Below are 18,882 nucleotides of genomic sequence, written 5' to 3' on the forward strand. Positions count from 1 at the left end.
GAATCGTGGGCAGGTCCGGGTGGGGGACCGTGGCCATGCTCTCCTCCCACCCCCACTGTCGACCCCTCTGAGGAGGTGCCGGTTCCGGCTGCTGGCGTGGCCTGGCTGGACCCAGGGGTCAGCACCTGGGCCAGGGCATGAGTATTAAACCTAGGCCAGGATCTCATCTGCGTCTCTGGTGGTTAACTGAGAGCTTTGGGGGAGCCCTGGCCGCTGGCCTGGCCTGGGGGGCGGCGGGGGGAGGGAGGAGCTGGGCACAGACGCCTTGGACAAGCCCCTCCTCTCCGAGCCTGTCTTCCTCTGTGAAATGGGCGGAGTGGTGTCGGTGGCACCCAGCCTCCACGAGCGCCCAACAAATGGTGCCCGCGGGGCGGCTGGCTGGGGAGGTGTTCTCTGAGGCGCCCACAACCGCCTGCCCTCCGCGGCTGGTTCCCGCAGGCGCACTGGGCGGGAGCAGGCCCGCCCTCCTCATCTTCGCAGGCGCCTTTCTTAGCCTCCGAAAGGCCCGCCCTCCGAAGCCAGTCCCGTCCCCCCGCCCCCCGCCACCTGCTGTCCCTCGGCCAGACCCTCCGTGGCCAGTGGCTGGGAGGAGGCCAGTGTGCGCCCACGTCCCTCTCACCACCGTGAAACCCGTGTCTTTGTGACCCTTCGCATCTGATTTGAGCTGCACTGCCCCCTGCAGGTGCGCAGGCCGAGCGGGCCAAGTGGGCGTGTCGGGCTGGCGTGGACGGGTGTCGCGTGGAGCCTCGGGTTCCGAGGGAGCCATCCGTGGTGTCTGACACGCGACCTCGGCTCGCCCGTTCTTGGTGTTGAGCTCGTGGCTCGTGAAGACCCTGTGCTCAGTGTGCTGGCCAGGCTCCCCGTTAGACCGCGCGCACCCCAGCCCCGACGCAGGGCTCAGCAGGGCCTGGTGGGAGAGCCAGCCTCCCGTGCACGGCCACTCGGTTGAACCAAATGCTGAAGAAGCAGTCAGGGCCCCGCGGGTTCTGAGTCTGGTCCTGGCTGATCCCAGAACCAGCGTCTGCAGCGCCGCGAGCTGTCAGTGAGGCCGTCGGAAGTTCCATGTGGAAGACCTGAAGCCCTGAGGTCCAGGGCCAGAGCGGAAAAACCTGGGTTGGCTTCCGTTTATGCCCAAAAGCCTGGGCCGGGGGCAGAGGCAGAGCAGGAAGGGCGGGGAGCAGTGGGGACCGTGAGGAAGGGTCCAGAGCACCAGGCCCTCAGGTGGACAAGCTACCAGGACTGGGCAGGGGCGGCCTCCCACTCTGCACTGTCCCTGAACACAGGGCGGGTGCTCAGCTCTGGCTCTCCCTTGGACAAGTGACAGTGACAGACAGGAGCACAGAGGGAGAGGTGGGGGGTCTGCTAATCCAGGGATGGTAGGTCGTTTGGAGAACAGGCCTTGGCTCTAGTCCCAAGTTCTGATTCCTCAGATGGTCTGTATTCACTACACCTTCATCACTAGCACCACATTCATCACCACTATCATCACCATCACCCCATCCTCATTACCATCATCACCATTATCATCACCATCACCATTATCACCACCATCACCATCACCACCACCTTCATCACCATCACCACCATCCTCATTACCATCATCACCATTATCATCACCATCACCATTATCACCACCATCACCATCACCACCACCTTCATCACCATCACCACCATCCTCACTACCATCATCACCACTATCATCACCATCACCCCATCCTCATTACCATCATCACCATTATCATCACCATCACCATCATCATCACCACCACCTTCATCACCATCACCACCATCCTCACTACCATCATCACCACTATCATCACCATCACCCCATCCTCATTACCATCATCACCATTATCATCACCATCACCATTATCACCATCACCATCACCACCACCTTCATCACCATCACCACCATCCTCACTACCATCATCACCACTATCATCACCATCACCCCATCCTCATTACCATCATCACCATTATCATCACCATCACCATCATCATCACCACCACCTTCATCACCATCACCACCATCCTCACTACCATCATCACCATCACCCCATCCTCATTACCATCATCACCATTATCATCACCATCACCATCATCATCACCACCACCTTCATCACCATCACCACCATCCTCACTACCATCATCACCACTATCATCACCATCACCCCATCCTCATTACCATCATCACCATTATCATCACCACCATTATCACCATCACCATCACCACCACCTTCATCACCATCACCACCATCCTCACTACCATCATCACCACTATCATCACCATCACCCCATCCTCATTACCATCATCACCATTATCATCACCATCACCATCATCATCACCACCACCTTCATCACCATCACCACCATCCTCACTACCATCATCACCATTATCATCACCATCACCATCACCACCATCACCCCATCCTCATTACCATCATCACCATTATCATCACCATCACCACCATCACCACCACCTTCATCACCATCACCATCATCATCACCATCATCACCATCACCATCATCATCACACAACCACCAGCATCACCACCACCATCACCCCATCCTCATTACCATCATCACCACCACCACCATCACCATCACCCTCATCACCAGCATCACCACCACCACCACCACCATCACCATTATCACCACCACCACCACCACCATCACCACCACCACCATTATCACCACCACCACCATCACCATCACCCTCATCACCAGCATCACCACCACCACCACCACCACCATCACCACCATCACCATTATCACCACCAGCATCACCACCATCACCACCACCACCACCACCATCACCATTATCACCACCAGCATCACCACCACCACCACCACCATCACCATTATCACCACCACCACCACCACCATCACCATTATCACCACCAGCATCACCACCATCACCACCACCACCACCACCACCATCACCATTATCACCACCACCACCATCACCACCATCACCATTATCACCACCAGCATCACCACCAGCATCACCACCACCACCACCACCACCACCACCACCATTATCACCACCAGCATCACCACCATCACCACCACCACCACCACCACCATCACCATTATCACCACCACCACCATCACCACCATCATCATTATCACCACCAGCATCACCACCATCACCACCACCACCACCACCACCACCATTATCACCACCAGCATCACCACCACCACCACCATCACCATTATCACCACCAGCATCACCACCATTATCACCACCACCACCACCACCATTATCACCATTATCACCACCACCACCACCACCACCATTATCACCACCACCACCATCACCATTATCACCACCACCATCACCACCATCACCACCATCACCATTATCACCACCACCACCACCACCATTATCACCACCACCACCATCACCATTATCACCACCACCATCACCACCATCACCACCATCACCATTATCACCACCACCACATCACCATTATCACCACCACCATCACCACCATCACCACCATCACCATTATCACCACCACCACCATCACCACCATCACCATTATCACCACCAGCATCACCACCACCATCACCACCATCACCATCACCACCACCACCATCACCACCACCACCATCATCACCATCACCACCACCACCATTATCACCACCAGCATCACCACCACCATCACCACCACCAGCATCACCACCACCATCACCACCACCACCATCACCACCACCATCACCACCACCATCACCATCATCACCATCACCATCACCACCATCACCATTATCACCACCACCACCATCACCACCACCACCATCACCACCATCACCACCACCACCACCCTGTCATCTCCACCACCACCACCACCATCACCATCACCATCACCACCACCACCATCACCACCATCACCACCACCACCACCCTGTCATCTCCACCACCACCATCACCACCACTAAGCCTCCATCACTGTCACCCCCTCACGTTCTCATGCTCTGGGTGTTGACCTTCCTGAGCCGGCAGGACTCGAGGACTCTGGGTACTTAACCACCATTCCAAGTTGAATTTCTTCCCAAACCTTCTACATTCTAGAACTTTAACCAAAAGTTGACATTTTAGAAAACAATTTAACCTTCTAACAAATGTTCTAACCAGATTTGTAACAGCCTAATATTCCTTTTTAAAAGTTAGTATAAACTACAAATATTTCACTGAAATGATTTTAACAACTAATTCTAACAACTAATCGCCTAACATTCTCACAAAGATTTCACTAAAATTTCAGAATAATAAGATTCTAATAGCCCTGACCGGTTTGGCTCAGTAGATAGAGCATCCGCCTGCAGACTGAAGGGTCCCAGGTTTGATTCCGGTCAAGGGCATGTACCGTGGTTGCAGGCACATCCCCAGTAGAGGGTATGCAGGAGACAGCAGATTGATGTTTCTCTCTCATTGATGTTTCTAGCTCTCTATCCCTCTTCCTTCCTCTCTGTAGGAGGTCAATAAAAATATATTTTAAAAAAAATTCTAGCCGAAACCGGTTTGGCTCAGTGGATAGAGCGTCGGCCTGCGGACTGAAAGGTCCCAGGTTCGATTCCGGTCAAGGGCATGTGCCTGGGTTGCGGGCACATCCCCAGTGGGAGATGTGCAGGAGGCAGCTGATCGATGTTTCTCTCTATCTCTCTTCCTTCCTCTCTGTAAAAAATCAATAAAAAATATATTTAAAAAAAAAAGAAATTACTTTAAAAAAAATTCTAATAAATATTCTGACATCCACTATGGACCCGGAGGAGTGGGCTCAGGAGTGTGGAGCTGCCCATAGACTGAGGCGCCTGGAGCAGGGGAGAAGGGGTACGCGCCGAGGCGGGGCGTGGCGCTGGGGCAGGGGCCCCGCAGTGACGCTGCCTCCCCTCCTGCCGCCACAGGAGGTCATGAAGCTTCTCACGCAGGCAGAGCTGACCGACCTCATCTGGACGGCCGTCGAAGGCCTGGGCTCCACCAGCCCCTTCCGCGTGCAGGCGGCCGCCCGCGTGCTGCTCACTGCCGTCCAGGAGCACGGGCCCAAGCTGGAGACTGTGAGGGCGGCGGAGACCCGGCGGGCAGAGGGGTGGCCAGTCACACCCAAGGGCTGGGGCCTCTGGGCCAAGGCGTGGACCTGAGCTTGAGCCTGTGGGGGAGACACAGACCCCCCACCCTGATAGGTTCCGAGGGGGGAGGGAAGGAGGGGATGGCCCGAGCAGGTGTGCTGGGCCCGGTGGTGTGCGCAGGGGCAAGCAGCAGACAGGCGCAGCGTGAGCGGTAGATGGGGCTGGGGAAGAGGAGGCATGGCCAGGGGACCCAACATCTCGGGGACCCCGTGCGCAGACCCGGGCAGATGAGCCAGGACAGCACGGGTCATGCAAAGGGAGGGAGTGTGCCTGGCGGGCAGTGCCCCAGAAGGAGAGTGACAAATGCGGGGTCCTGCAGACCAAGCCTCGCATGGGAGATCCTGGGGCTGGGCGTGGACAGGGGAGGGAGGGTACCCCGGGCACAGAGAACCGCGTAGGCCCCAGCGGCGCCATCAGGAGGTGACGAGGTGGGTGCGTCTGACCCCTCCAGGACTGGGCAATGTTTAGACGGAGTGGAAGGCCTCAGTACCTGCGAAAGGCAGGGGGACTCTCCTCTCAGGTGGGGACTCCCCTTCTGACCCTGTGTCCAGGCAGGGCCGCGCCTCCTCCCTCAGACCACCCTGGGCAGGCCTGTGTCTCCCCATCAGGCTCAAGCTCAGGGCCACTCAGGAGAGTTCCACTCTCACCAGGGCGGGGCCTCCGTCCCCCTAGGCTCCCCAGGACGGGCCTGGCCGCCCCGCTCAGACCGGCCCTCTCCCCCACACGCCCTCCCGCGCAGGTTGCCAACCTGGGCCAGGCCATCCACCTGCAGCTCTGCTCCGTCCGCATCCCCCAAGCCAAGGAGGATGCTCTGCAGGCCATCACCCTGCTGGCCCGGAACCACACCCCCGAGCTGGTGGCCGCCTTCCTGGACTTCTCCGTCACCCTGGACAGGTGCCCGGCCCCCCTTCCCTCACGACCCCCCGCCCCACCCTCCGGCCTCCCCCAGCTGACCTGCTCCTGGATCGCGCACCTCCTGGGGCGGGCCCTGCGGAGGCCCTGCTCCCCTTGCATTCTATCCGTGCCCCACCTGAAACACCCTGCCCGGCCTCGACCCCGTCACTGTGCGGAGAGGGGTCCTGACTGCCCCCCACAACACCAGAGCCTCCTTCCTTCTACTCCTCCAAGGACCCCCTCCTCCTACCTGCCCCCCTCCCAGGGGCCCCCACAGGCCTCCAACCCAAGTCCGGAGGTGGCTGGGGTCCTCTTCCTCCCTCCCATCTCAGCTCTGACTCCCACCCACCACGCTCCTGCCGCGGGGCCTCGAGACGTGGTTCCTGGGCACAGACACCTCTCGCTCCCTCCCCCTCCTGGATCTGGCCCGCACCGGTTGTGGAAGCATCATTATGGGGTCCCTTGGCTGCCGTGTCCGGTCACTCAGCTGATGACACTCATCTCCTGACAGGTCCCTCCAGGAGGGCACCTGGCGTCGGGCCACCCAGGTTCCTTATGTGGGAGGTCGTGTGCGTGGCGGACGGCTGGTCTGGGTATAAAACCCTCGGTTCGCGCTTTCCTTCGGGAGGTGTCTTCTCCGGGCTGCTGGGTTGCAGCCCCGCTTTGTCTTTGAAGAGTCTGATGACAAAGGCTTGTTTGCCCTTTTTTTGCAGATTCCCCCTTGATCTTTGAAATGTAATAGTTACACTAAGAAATGTCTCCCGGGTCCTCGCTTATCTGGGGTTAAGTATTTTTGTTGTTGCTGTTGTTTCTGAAAAGTCCTCTTGGTTAAATATTCGTTTGTTCCGATGCTGCTTTGCTTCTTCAGAGAGTCCAGTGGTTCGAAGCTGTTCCCTCCTCACCCACTTTCTCTCCCAGCACCTTCTCGCCGTCCTTCTGGCTTCCTCCTTACGTTCACTTCATTCTCTCGATCGCTTTTACTGCTTTTCCTCCAGGCCCTTTATTCCGTTTTCACTTGAGTCTTATCACTCTTGTCTTGTGTGGGTTTTTTTTTTTTAATATGTTTTTATTGATTTTAGGGAGAGAGGAAAGGAGAGGGATAGAGAGATCGGCTGCACGCAACCTCCTGGTTCGTAGGTCAGAGCTCAGCCACGGAGCCACGCCGGCTGGGCAATCAGGCATCTTTTAAAAGCGCAAGGCTGGGTTTTATTTTCTGAGCGAGCGTTGCCATTTCCTCCCTCTCTCTCCCGAACTCCATCAGCTCTCGCTTCCTGTCTTTCCAGAGGCGTGTGTGTGTCTTTGCATTTACAGTCCGAGCGGACGGTCCTGTGTGTAGGCGCTGGCGGAGCGCGTGGGACTGCCCTGGAGTCACCTGACGCCTTTGCTGCCTCCGGTGGTTTCAGGGGAGGGTCCCTCCCTCGGTGTTGAGTTTGTCTCTGACTCCTGTGCGGGCAGATGGATCCGTTAACTCGGTTCCTGTCCCCAGGAAACCCTGCGGGGCCCTTTCTAGGATTCCCCGTTCAGCGGCACCCTCTTCCGTCAGAACGGAAACCCAGCCCGCTCAGGCCGGTTCTTGGTTTGGCGGCAGGTGAAGGGTCACGTGACCTCCAGTGTTCTGGGTTCTTTTCTCTTTCAGGCCCTTAAATGTCTCCCTTTTGTGTCTGAAGCCTCCCGACTGCCCCCCTCACCACTGGGCCCCCCCTCACCATCAGGCCCCCCTCACCACCAAGCCCCCCTCACCACCGGGCCCCCCTCACCACCGGGCCCCCCTCACCACCAAGCCCCCCTCACCATCAGGCCCCCCTCACCACCGGGCCCCCCTCACCATCGGCGGCACCAGGTGCACCCTCCCCTGTCCCCTCCCCACCCCCACGCCTCACAAGCCCTGTCTCTGCCACGTCAGAGCCGGTCACTCCCACACCGTCAGGGCCATTTCCTGGGCCCGCAGTGTGGCCGCGCTCACACACACACACACACACACACACACACACACACACGCTGACTGAGTGACGGACGCCCACAGGGACAGAATAGAAACTTGGACCTGGGCACCTCGCTCCTCACTTAAACCCCTGGCGGCAGGTTTTGCCCCCAAAGAGAGGAAGTGGCCGGCTCAAGGTCACAGGCAGCTCGGGGCCGAGGGGATTTGAGTCCGGCCCTCCTGACTCCAAAGGCCCCACCCGTCCAGAGGGGCAGTGACCACACGAGAGAGCCTCCGGAGTCCTCTGAGCTGCTGTGCCCACCAAGCCCGGGGCGGATGGCACAGGTGGCTTCCCAGGGCTTAGGGTGGCCTTCCTGGGGTCTGTGCTAAATCTGGGGGCAGAGCAGACTCCGCCCGCCCACTGTGGCCCCCGCCCCCACCCACCATCCCAGAGTCCCTCCTGCCCTCCAGCCCCTCCCACTCAGGCCCCAAGACCACCTCGCCCAGAAAACGGGGCCCTCAGAGTAGCCTACATCTCGGGAGCCCCAACGCCCCCTGACTCCCCCAGATCTCACAGAACCATGACCTTGGACCTGGCGGAAAGGGCATAGGACCATGCAGGCCTGGCCCCCCGTCCAGCTTCCCAGTTCCAAGGAGAGCCCTGACCAGAGCACATCCTTTCTCTCTTGTCCTCTGTTTCCCCGTCTGCAGAATGGGCCCAGGGACACTGCAAAGCTCTGCCAGCCAGTCACGGCCCCTCACTTGACTCAGGTTGGGCCCCAGGGAGCTGGACCCCAGCAAGCCCAGGCCTAGGAGGAGGAAGCCAGGCAGGCTTCCAGGAGGAGGCGACTGCTGGCGAGGCAGTGGAAGTAGGCCAGTGAGGAGGGGTGCTCCAAGCACAAGGAATGATAGCATCGGTGGAGGCCCAGAGGCAGGAGAGGAGGGAGGACAGGCAGGGGCTGGAGGTCAGAGGGCAGGGGCCAGAGGGCGGTGGCTCTGAGTGCCAGCTGGACGTGCCCTGTGGGTACTCGGGAGCCGTGGCAGGTGGCGGAGTCAGTCTGCAGCTGGGGTGACAGGGCTGGAGGCGAGACCCTGAAGGTGGGGAGACCCACGAACAGGGGCCCGGGGCATCTCCCACGTCCCCCGGCCACGCCTCTCCAGGCACCTGACGCCTCGGTCATGGCGCGCTGGTTGGCCGAGCCCTCACGGTGCCTCTCTGCCCACAGCCACGCCTTCCAGCTGTGGCGGGCCCTGGGGGCCGAGCGGCGTGGGAGCCGCCTGGTGCTGGCCACCCTGCTGGCCTGGCTGCAGGAGAGGCCCCTGCCCGGCGGGCCCAGCCCCAGCGACCCCCAGCCCGCGGACAAGACCCACCTGCGCTTGCTGGCCGTGAGTCTGCCACCCCCAGGCCGTCACCCACTGCCACAGGGCTGACGACATCCTGTGGCCATTCAGGGAGATCTCAGCGGTGTCTGGGTGCCCTCGGCGTGCCAGGCCCTGGGGGCGGGGCACCCAGCCCAGCCCTGCCCAGCCCAGCCGGCCTGGAGGAGTGGGGTCAGCCGGTGGCCCTCCCTGCGTCCCAGCACGCGCGTGTCCCTGCCCTGCCCTTGTTATCGCCGCTCAGTGCCCCCCTGAGGACATTCTGGACCGAATGCCCCACCCAAGCGCAGGAGGCAGCAGGGGAGTGGGCAGAGCCAGGCCCATGGAGGGCACCTCAGGGGCTCGCCCCGTGAGCAGGGCGGGGCGGCCGTGGGTGTGATGGACGGTCGGTCGGCAGGCCTGGCCCAGGCTCCAGTGAGCGTCCGCTGCCGCCCGACAGGCCACCAACACGCTGCACAGCCTGCAGCTGGCGCAGGAGTTCAAGGTGACAGTGCAGGAGGCCTTCCCGCAGCTGCTGCTGGCCCTCCTCACGCAGGTGCACTACGTCCTGGAGCTGCACCTGCCCTGGGAGCCGCCGCCACGCCCGGGCGCCCGGGGGGCCGCCGCGTCCAGCCCCCTGAGGTAAGGGGGCCGCAGGGCCTGCCCGGAGGATGCTGTGTCCGACCCCTCAGGCGGCAAGTGGCACCGATGGGCGGCTTAAAGCAACGGGCACTCGGCCGCTCACAGTTCCCGGGGCGAGTTGGCCAGTGCCCACAGGGCCGCTCCCGCTGAAACCTGGGGGAGCTCCTTCCTGCCTGGCCCCGCGCTGGGGCTCCCGCGTCCTGGGGCCCCCTCCCCCCTCCCTCCCCGCTCCCTCGCCCTGGGGGGCTGTCTCCCTCCCCTCTTCCTGAGGGGCTGGGCCATCCTAATGACCTCATCCCACTGCGTGTCCATCTGCAAAAACCTTGTTTCCAAGTAAGGCCGCCTTCCCGGGCCTGGGGCTGGGCTTTGACATCACTGCGGGGACGCAGTTCAACCCTCCAAACCCGCCTGTGGCCGGCGCAGCAGTGGGCGTGGGGCGCACCAGAGGCAGGAACGTGTCCCACTGACTTGTCACCCAAGGGTGCTCCCAGCAGGGGCGCCCAGCTGGCGCCCGGGGCTCCACGGGACTGCACGGGCCCTATTTGCCACATTGCCCCAAGGGTGGTCCGTGCAGGGATTCTGTGAGATGAACGTGTCCCCGTTTTACAGACGAGGAAACGGAGGCTCAGAGGGGGTCGGAGGCTTCGCCTGAGCCCCACTGAATGCCCAGGCATCCTGAGCCGGAGACCGCAGCCCGGCAGACGCCTTCTGGGTCCCCTCACCCCGGGCGCGGGACCCGGGACAGCTTGGCGCTGCTGTCGGGTCGGGACGGCCGCGGACCTCCTCCCCTGCCCGGCAGCGTGGACAGGCGTTGGGACGGCGGCCGCGGTGCGGGTGGGGCCGTCTCCCTCAGCACAGACGGCGCCTGGAGAAGCCCCATGAGCCCGTCTTTAGTCTTTAAAGCCGCGGGCCCACTCTCCCATTTGTTTGTGTTACGATGCGCTTCCCGCAGTTTGTCACTTTAACGGCTCTCCCCGAGGCGGCACCGGGAAAAACACGGCTGATCTCGCATGGCTTCTGCATCCGAATGTGCCTCAAGTTCCTTTTTTAGTCAGATCGCTGTGCAGAACGCATGAATCTTCCCTAATCAGCTAATAAAACGTCCTCCTCCTGGAACGCAGGGCGGGGGCGGGAGGAGGAAGCTGCCTGCACAGCCCGGCCCTCCGCGGCCCCACCCCTGGGGGCCAGGCGTCCACCAGCTCGAGCAAGAGCCCCGAGAAGGCCCGGGTCAGACCACGCCCGGGAGCCCTGGGGGCCGCGGGGACAGGCAGCAGGAAGCCAGAAGCTTCTGAGCGAGCGTTGACACCAGGGTCACAAAACACGCTGCCCCGAGGCCCCGGCCCCACTCCCTGGCCGAGACCAGTGGCCTGGAAACCGCTGCCTCTGTCATGGCGTGGCTTGGACAAGACGCCAAGCCAGCTGGCATTGGGGTCGGTGCCACCCAGGACCCCGGGCAGCGGCGTTTCGGCCTCTGGCACTTGGTTTTGCAAATCTGCTCAGAAGGTGGCTGGCAGGAGTGATGGGCTGGTCCCAGGGCACGCTGACACGCCCGGGCGGATGGGACAGGTGCGGGGTGGCCTGGACGGGGACGGGCACAGAGCGGGCTCCCTGCTTCTTGGGGGCCCTGCACCGCACCTGCACCCTCCTGCGGGCCTGGCCCATGGCCATGGCCTCACAGCGCAGGCTCAGAGCCAGGGGGCTGGTTCGACGCCACTTCTGCCACCCCTGGCCAGGCCGTGTGACCAGGACGGGCTGTCACCCTCTGGACTACTTGCTCCTTTGTAGGGGGTGTGTCCGTACCGGGTCCCCCAAGCCCGTGCAGGGGCGGTGCCTGGAGTGACACCGGGTCGCTGGCCGGCAGTGGGTCACCAAGCTTCACGCTGGCGCTCTCTCTGCCACACGCGGGCAGGTGTCCGTGCAGCCTGGCTTCCCGTCGGGAGCTGCAGACCCTTCTCTGGGCTTCCCTGATGCCACCACGCAGCCCTGGCTCTCCTCTCCCTCCCTCCTGTGCCCTCTCTGGACTCTTAGCCCCACATTTATTTATTTTTAATTTTTTTTTTTTTATTGATTTCAGAGAGGGAGGGAGAGGAAGATAGAACCATCGATGAGAATCACTGATCGGCTGCCTCCTTGCACACCCCACACGGGGGATTGAGCCCGCAACCCGGGCATGTGCCCTGACCGGGAATTGAACCCTGACCTCCTGGGTCATAGGTCTGCTGAACCGCTGAGCCACACCGGCCGGCCTCTTAGCCCCACATTTAAAGGGCACTGTCCCTCGAGGCTCGGCTGGGACCCCTCCAACCTGTGACTCAGAACACTGACCATTTCTGTTCACAAGGGCGGGAATAAGCTGGGAGGCGCACCTTCCCCGGGGACAGGACTGGCCCGTGACAACCCTGACCCCCCGCCCCCCGCCCCGCAGCATGTCGCTGGAGGCACTGAAGAGCCTGCTGTTCACCACGGGCCACTGTCAGGACTTTGCCCGCCTGGAGCTGCAGGACGCCTGGGACCTCTTCACCACCCTGGACACCTACCCACAGGGTGTGGGCCTCCTGGCCAGGTAGGGGCGGGGCTCACGCAGGTGCACACAGCCCGGGGCAGGGAGGAGCGCACCTCTGTGCCCTGTGAACCCAGAGCTGCAGGCGTCTCCCCCAGACCCCAGCCCAGCCCGAGGCCCTTAAGGGGACAGGGCCGTGCCTGCTCCTCCCTCTACCGATGCCCAGCCCAGGCGTGGCACCCAGCGGCTGCAGAGGGACCGGAAGCCCACTCTGAGATGGTGCCCACCCACACTCAGTGGCATCTCCAGCCGCCTGGCCCAGGCCGGGTTGGGTGGTGGCGGGAAGGTGGGCACGGGGCTTTCCCATGACCCAGCTCCCGCCCCCCTGCCTACCCCGACTCCCAGGGCCATGGTGCAGAGCCCCTGCAGGCAGATCAAGGCCGTGGCCAGCCAGCTGCTGCCCAGCCTGCAGAGCCGGGAGGAGCGGGCGAGGAAGGTGGCCATCCTCATCCTCAATGAGGTAGGTGGGCGGGCAGGGGCCCTCCGCCAGGCCTGAACCCCACCTCCAGCTGCGTCGACGCCCCATCAGGACCCACGCCAGGACCTCGCCCCGATGAAGGGCAGACCCCTCTCACCCTCCTTCCCACGCGGGCTCCTGCTGGGTCCCCCCTCCCAGGCCCCCTGCAGGGCTGAGGTCCGAGTGTAGGTCGGGCACCCCTGGCCGGAAGTTCTGCCCGTCCTCGCCCTCCCTCCGGGACCCATTTCCCCCTGCGGCTGTGAGGCTGGAGGTGGCAGTTGGAAGCAGACAGGCGCGGGGAGGCGGGCTTTGCCGCTGTGAGCTGGGGACAGTGCCGAGTGGGGGCGTGTCATTCCTATGAGGACATTGGGAGGGGGAAACCCAGAACCGAGCCTGGGCCGCTCCCGCCCCACCCCCCTCCACTGGCAGGAACATCACCCTCCGCGGGTCTGTGCCGGGGCCCCAGGAGCAGGCAGTGAGGCCTCGGGCAAAGCCCTTTCCCCTCCCAGCCTGTTTCTCCAGCTACACCCGGAAGGGTCGAACCCGCCTGGAGGCCAGTTTCCAATACTTGTTAACCAGGATGCCCAGAGGGTGCTGGCCAACCGCCACCCCAAAACCCCTACCGACCCCTGGTCCTAGAGCCCACCCTGGAGGGGCAAGGGGGCCAGGCCCGAGCTGCCTGCCCTGGGGGGCCCCCAGTTCCTCTACAGCCCGGCCCTGCTGGAGGTGCTCCCCAAACCAGACGCCCTGATGGTGCTGGCACAGAGCATCAGGGACCCCAGCCCCGCGGTGCGGGTGCTGAGCCTGCAGGGGCTGGCGAACATCCTCTTCCACCCCGAGAAGGTGAGGCGGGGCGCCCGGCACCAGGCGCAGGCCAGGCCCAGGGGCGGAATCCCAGCTCCGACCCTCTCCGCGGGTCCTTAGGGACTCCGCTTCCTCGTCTGTAGAACGGCTGGGGTGGCCTCTTGGCAGGGTTGTGGGAGCCTGACGACCCCCCTCTTTGTCTCCAGCCCCCTGAGGGATGCAGGCCAGTGCAGGCGCCCAGATGGGTCGGGGTTGGGGTCTGGGGAGGGACATCGCCAGGAGAACCCGAGTTTGTTCTGGTTCCGGCGGGCAGGGGGGGGCGGGGGGGCCACAGGCAGGCAGTCGGCCCCCCACACCCCCGCCCCCCCCCCCAGGGAAGCCTGCTGCGCGGCCAGCTGCCGCTCTTCATCAAGGGCTTCTTCCGGAGCAGCGAGCCGGTGGTGGTGCGGGTCATGGGCACCGTGGCCGACGCGCTGCACCGCCTGGGGGCGCACGGCGCGGGCGCCCACAGCCTCACGCTCGCCCTCAACGCCCGCTCCTTCTTTGACGACGTGAGTGTGCGGGGCGGACACCCCTCCGCACGCCTCCGGGGCCCCGTTCTTCCGGGGCGCCCGGCTCCGGGGCTGCTGCCCTTCGCGGGGTTAGCAGGTGCGCCCGCCCCGCTACGCACGCGTGGCACCGGGTGGTCAGGACGCGGCCGAGTGGCAGCACTGACCTCCCGCGCCTGGGGCTGGCCCGGGAGCGAGCGCCCACGGGCCCTGTAGAGGGGGAGGCCCAGCCCTGCCCCGGGAGCCCCGAGCCAGTCGGGGGACGGCGTCCCGCTGAGGAGCTGAGCCCCAGGCCACCCGGGACGGGGAAGCCCCAAGTGGGGTGGAGGCGGGCCCCCTCTCCCCCCGGCAGGTTCGGCCGTGACGCGGCGCCGCTGGCCTGCAGGAGCGGGACGCGGTCCGGGCGGCGGCCATGGCGCTGTTCGGGGACCTGGTGGCAGCGATGGCGGGCAGGGAGCCCAGCAGCCTGCGGACCCAGGTGCACCAGGGCCTGGTGCCGCTGCTCCTGCACCTGCGGGACCGCTGCCCGGCCGTCGCCACGGTCAGTGCCTGTGGGTGGGCCTTTGCCCTGCGGGGCTGGGGACCCGGAGGGGCGGGGTGCGCCGAGCGGTGGGTCCGCTGGGGCAGCAGGTGTGGCTCCTGCGTTGGTTTCCCCAGGGGCCAGGGAGGAGCCCGGCGGGGTGCGGCTGGGAGGAGGGGGCACCCCGGCTGGCAGTGGAGGGAGCCGGGAGCCAGGAGGGACAGCGCACCCTGCGGCTGCCCCAGACCCCGCCTCAGCCCGGGCCTCTGGCTCAGACCCCGGTGGCGTGACCGCTCCCTGCCGTCCCTGCAGCGGGCCCGGTTCGCCTTCTACCGCTGCGCCGCGCTGCTGCGCTGGCGGCTGCCGCACACCCTCTTCTGCGCGCTGGCCTGGGAGCGCGGCCTCAGCGCGCGCCACTTCCTCTGGTCCTGCCTGGTGAGGGGGGGCGGGGCGGGGCGGGGCTTGGGGGCCTGGGCGGGGCCTGGGCGGGGGCAGGGCTTTTGGGCCTGGTGAGGGGCGGGGATTGGGGCCTGGTGAGAGGCGGGGCTTGCGGTCTGGGGCGGGGCTTGGGGCAGGGGCGGGGTTGAGGGGCCTGGGCGGGGGCGGAGCTCGGGGGCCTACAGCGTGGCCTGGGCGGGGGCGTGGCTTTTGGGCCTGGTGAGGGGCGGGGACTGGGGGGCCTGGACGGGGCGGGTTTTGGGGCTTGGTGAGGGGCGGGGCTTGGGGCCTGGGGTGAGGATTGGGGGTCTGGGTCTGGGTTGAAGGGCCGGGGCGGGGCGAGGGGCCGGAAGGGAGGCGGGGCAGAGAGCAGGTCCCAGCGAGTGACAGGCACGCTGTCCGGGGCCAGATGACCCAGAGCCAGGAGGAGTTCAGCATCCACCTGTCACAGGCCCTCAGCTACCTGCACAGCTGCAGCCACCGCATGAGGACCTGGGCAGCGCTCTTCCTAGGTGCCCGGGGCGCCCGCGCGTGGGGACCCGCAGCCTGCTCCGCCTGAGCACCCTGGCCCTCCCACCCAGCACTGGCCACACCACTGCACCTGGACGCCAGGGCCCACTAGCAAGGAAAAGGGGGGTGGGGCCTTGGAAGGGCAGGAGTGGGTCTGAGCCCCCACGCAGCCAGGGAGGCCGCCCACCTGGGAGCCCTGCCCCCGCCAGCATGCCCTCCTCTGCCTAGGTTATACCACCTGCTACCACACCCGGGCCCTGTCCCAGGTGGTGAGCGACGCGGACCTGAAGCTGCTGCTGTGCAGTAAGCAGCCCCCTGCCGCCCCCTGGGACAGGGCCGCGCCCCCTGGGATGGGCCCCACCTGGGACGGGGCCTCGCTCTGGTGGGCAACCTCGGGCCGAAGTGGGTGGGGTTGGGGACGGAAGCCCAGCCGGCTTGGAAGGCGGAGGAGGGGGGGCCTGGGCCCATCCTGCCACCCACACCCACACCCACACCCACCCCGCACCCAGGGGCAGGGCCCTCCGCCTGCACGGGCCGGTCGCCCCTGACTGGGCCCTCCTCCCCCCCGAGCTTTCGAGAACCTCAAAAAGGACCGGGAGCCCGGTGTACGGGTTTTCGCCACCAGCCAGAGCCGCTTCCTCCAAGAGCTGGCCGCCGGACGGCAGTGACCTCCGCCCCCTCCCCGCCCCCCACGCCGCCACCTGGTCAGCCGGCCGGCAGTTTGGTAGCATACATTTTTTCATTTGAAAGAAAGATCTAGATTCAACAAAGAAGCGTCACGCCTGTCAGCTCCCTGCCCACCCTCCCTGGGCCCCCAGGGGACACTGACAGGACCAGGGGACAGGGCCAGGCCTGGGTGTGGGGCAGGACAGGCCGGTCCTCCAGAGACAAGCGGAAGTCTGTGTGGGCCCTGCAAAGGACAGCCCCTCCCGCCCGAGCCCGCACCACGGCCGCCGGGGCCCTGGGCTCCGGCCACACAGTCTTCAGCGTGTCTCCGCTTGGAGCCCGTAATTACCAAGGAGGGGGCTGGCGATGAGGAAGGGGTCCCTGGGCCGATGTCCCCCTCCACTGTCCCCTCATCCTGAGATGAGGATACCAGGCAGACTGGCCCGGGGGAGGCAGCAGAGCAGCCTGGCCCCCCACTCAGAGGCTGAGTCCAGAGGGGGTCCTTCCTGGCAGGTCCCTGACTCCCTGGAGAACCACTGCCTTAGGGCCTAGAGCCAGTGATGGCGAACCTTTTGAGCTCAGCGTGTCAGCATTTTGAAAAACCCTAACTTAACTCTGGTGCCGTGTCACATACAGAAATTTTTTGATCTTTGCAACCATAGTAAAACAAAGACTTATATTTTTGATATTTATTTTATATATTTATATGCCATTTAACAAAGAAAAATCAACCAAAAAATGAGTTCGCGTGTCACCTCTGACACGCGTGTCATAGGTTCGCCATCACTGGCCTAGACAAACTCCTCGCCTGCCACCCCCCCCCCCCACCTGTTGGGGTCCTACGAGGCACTCAGGGCAGGGGTGTGGCACACGGGGCTGGCACAGAGGAGGCCCCCCAACCTGGATGGTGGGTTAATACAGTGGCTTCATGCCGTGACTAGTCTGTAACCGTCCACCTGCACGTCTCCATCCCTTCCCGTGTCGCTCACAGGAACCTAGTCAGTGACATTCCAGGGACTGGCTGGGTCAGGCGGGTGTGGGTGACCGGGATGATCGCGTAGCAGGTTACGTGAGGCCTGGTCACTGGGGCACAGCTGGGACTAACACCCTATTGTACATCAGCTGTCACTGAAAAATAAAAACGACCCTTAAGTGGAAAAAACACAGCCACCTTCCTGGAGCCACGCGTTTACGTGTCCTCGGGCGTGTTTGGGGGCCAGCGGGAACCCTTCCCGCCTTCTCATCGCCCCTCAGCCTCCGCATGGAGCCCCGCGGAGGGCCCGGCGGCCGCTCCACTGTCCCACTCCACCCACCCTGCCCACCGACCTCTGCCCGCGGGTGCCCTCCTGCCGGACCGAGGGGCTAGGGAGGAGGGCCCAGCCTGGCGGGTGTGGTCGGGGTGGGGGTGCCATCTCCCTGTGATGGGGCTTCCCTGGTCTGGCCTTTCAGCCGCCCTCTGCTGGCCTCTGGGTGGGGCAGGCAGGCCTCCTCGCTGCCTCCAGCCACTGTCCCTCCAGAAAGCCAGGGTGAGGGAAGCTTGGAGCTGGTGGGCCTGTACTGGATGGGGTCCCTGGAGCCACTGGTGATTGGACAAGCCCCTTGGGAAACAGGCCAGAGACGCTGAGTCTGGCCGTGGGGAGCAGCTCAGTTCCGGCCTCACACGGTGGCCGGGCTCTGCACAGCCAGGAGGGGGAGCTGGCCCAGGCCGCACCCAGCAAGCCAGGGGCGGAGAGGCCAGGCCTGAGTCCCTGTCTGCCCCCCACCCAGGGCCCCCAGAGGTGCAGCCACAGGGCCCCCCTTTTGAGTCCGAGCAGAATGGGCCCAGGTGGGGGCACCTGGCTCCTGGGGGCCTGTGTCCCTCCCAGGGCCTCGCCATGTGCCCAGGGGCCCACCTTCCTGGGCCCACCTCCTCCCAGGGGAAGAAGTGAGGGCCTGGGAGCTGAGAGTGGGTGCAGGGTGCAGGGTGTGGCAGAGGGAGGCCCAGACAGGCGGGCCCCGAGGGGAGGCCGGGAAGGTGGATGCAGGTGGGAGGCAGCCTGGACGCAGGGCCCGGGGCTCCTACGCCAGCCAGCAGGTCCCAGCGACGGGGAGAGAAGGGTCAGTAAAGACCTCTGGGGGTGTCCGAAGGCGAGTGACAGTCCCTGGGGAGCAGGGTCCTGGGGCAGACCACCCCCCGCCCGCCAGCCCAGCTCTCGACCCCTCCCCCAGCTGTGTCCACGACCTCCAGGCACCTCGTCCTCAGCCAGGGAGGCCTGGTCTGTCTGCAAAACCCACACGCAGGAGTGCTGAGCAGCCCTTGGACAGGCCCCACACACTCAGACCCGCTCCCCCAAGGCACCCGGTCAGTCCCTCCCCCTGAGCCACCAGCCACCATCCCCCGCACCCTCTGGCCCTCTAGGTCTGAGATGAGGACACCTGGTGGGCAGAGCCGGGCAG

The 18,882-nt window shown here is 64.1% G+C and overlaps 1 protein-coding gene across 1 annotated transcript in view; it reads left to right on the plus strand.

The window, feature by feature from the left end:
• Positions 1-17,623, plus strand: part of LOC308533161 (maestro heat-like repeat family member 5) — a 30,019-nt gene extending 12,396 nt beyond the window's left edge. Inside the window, exons 15-26 of the mRNA XM_081110985.1 lie at positions 4,909-5,058; positions 5,870-6,024; positions 9,172-9,331; positions 9,762-9,943; positions 12,369-12,506; positions 12,849-12,963; positions 13,660-13,803; positions 14,139-14,315; positions 14,698-14,853; positions 15,145-15,267; positions 15,680-16,083; positions 16,351-17,623. Coding sequence (XP_080967111.1) covers positions 4,909-5,058; positions 5,870-6,024; positions 9,172-9,331; positions 9,762-9,943; positions 12,369-12,506; positions 12,849-12,963; positions 13,660-13,803; positions 14,139-14,315; positions 14,698-14,853; positions 15,145-15,267; positions 15,680-15,829 — 1,650 coding nt within the window. The 3' untranslated portion in view covers positions 15,830-16,083; positions 16,351-17,623. The remainder of the gene's footprint in view (positions 1-4,908; positions 5,059-5,869; positions 6,025-9,171; positions 9,332-9,761; positions 9,944-12,368; positions 12,507-12,848; positions 12,964-13,659; positions 13,804-14,138; positions 14,316-14,697; positions 14,854-15,144; positions 15,268-15,679; positions 16,084-16,350) is intronic.
• Positions 17,624-18,882: the final 1,259 nt, after the last annotated feature.

The sequence above is a fragment of the Myotis nattereri genome, assembly GCF_964212035.1.
Source record: "Myotis nattereri genome assembly, chromosome: 17".
NCBI classification, from domain to species: Eukaryota; Metazoa; Chordata; class Mammalia; order Chiroptera; family Vespertilionidae; genus Myotis; species Myotis nattereri.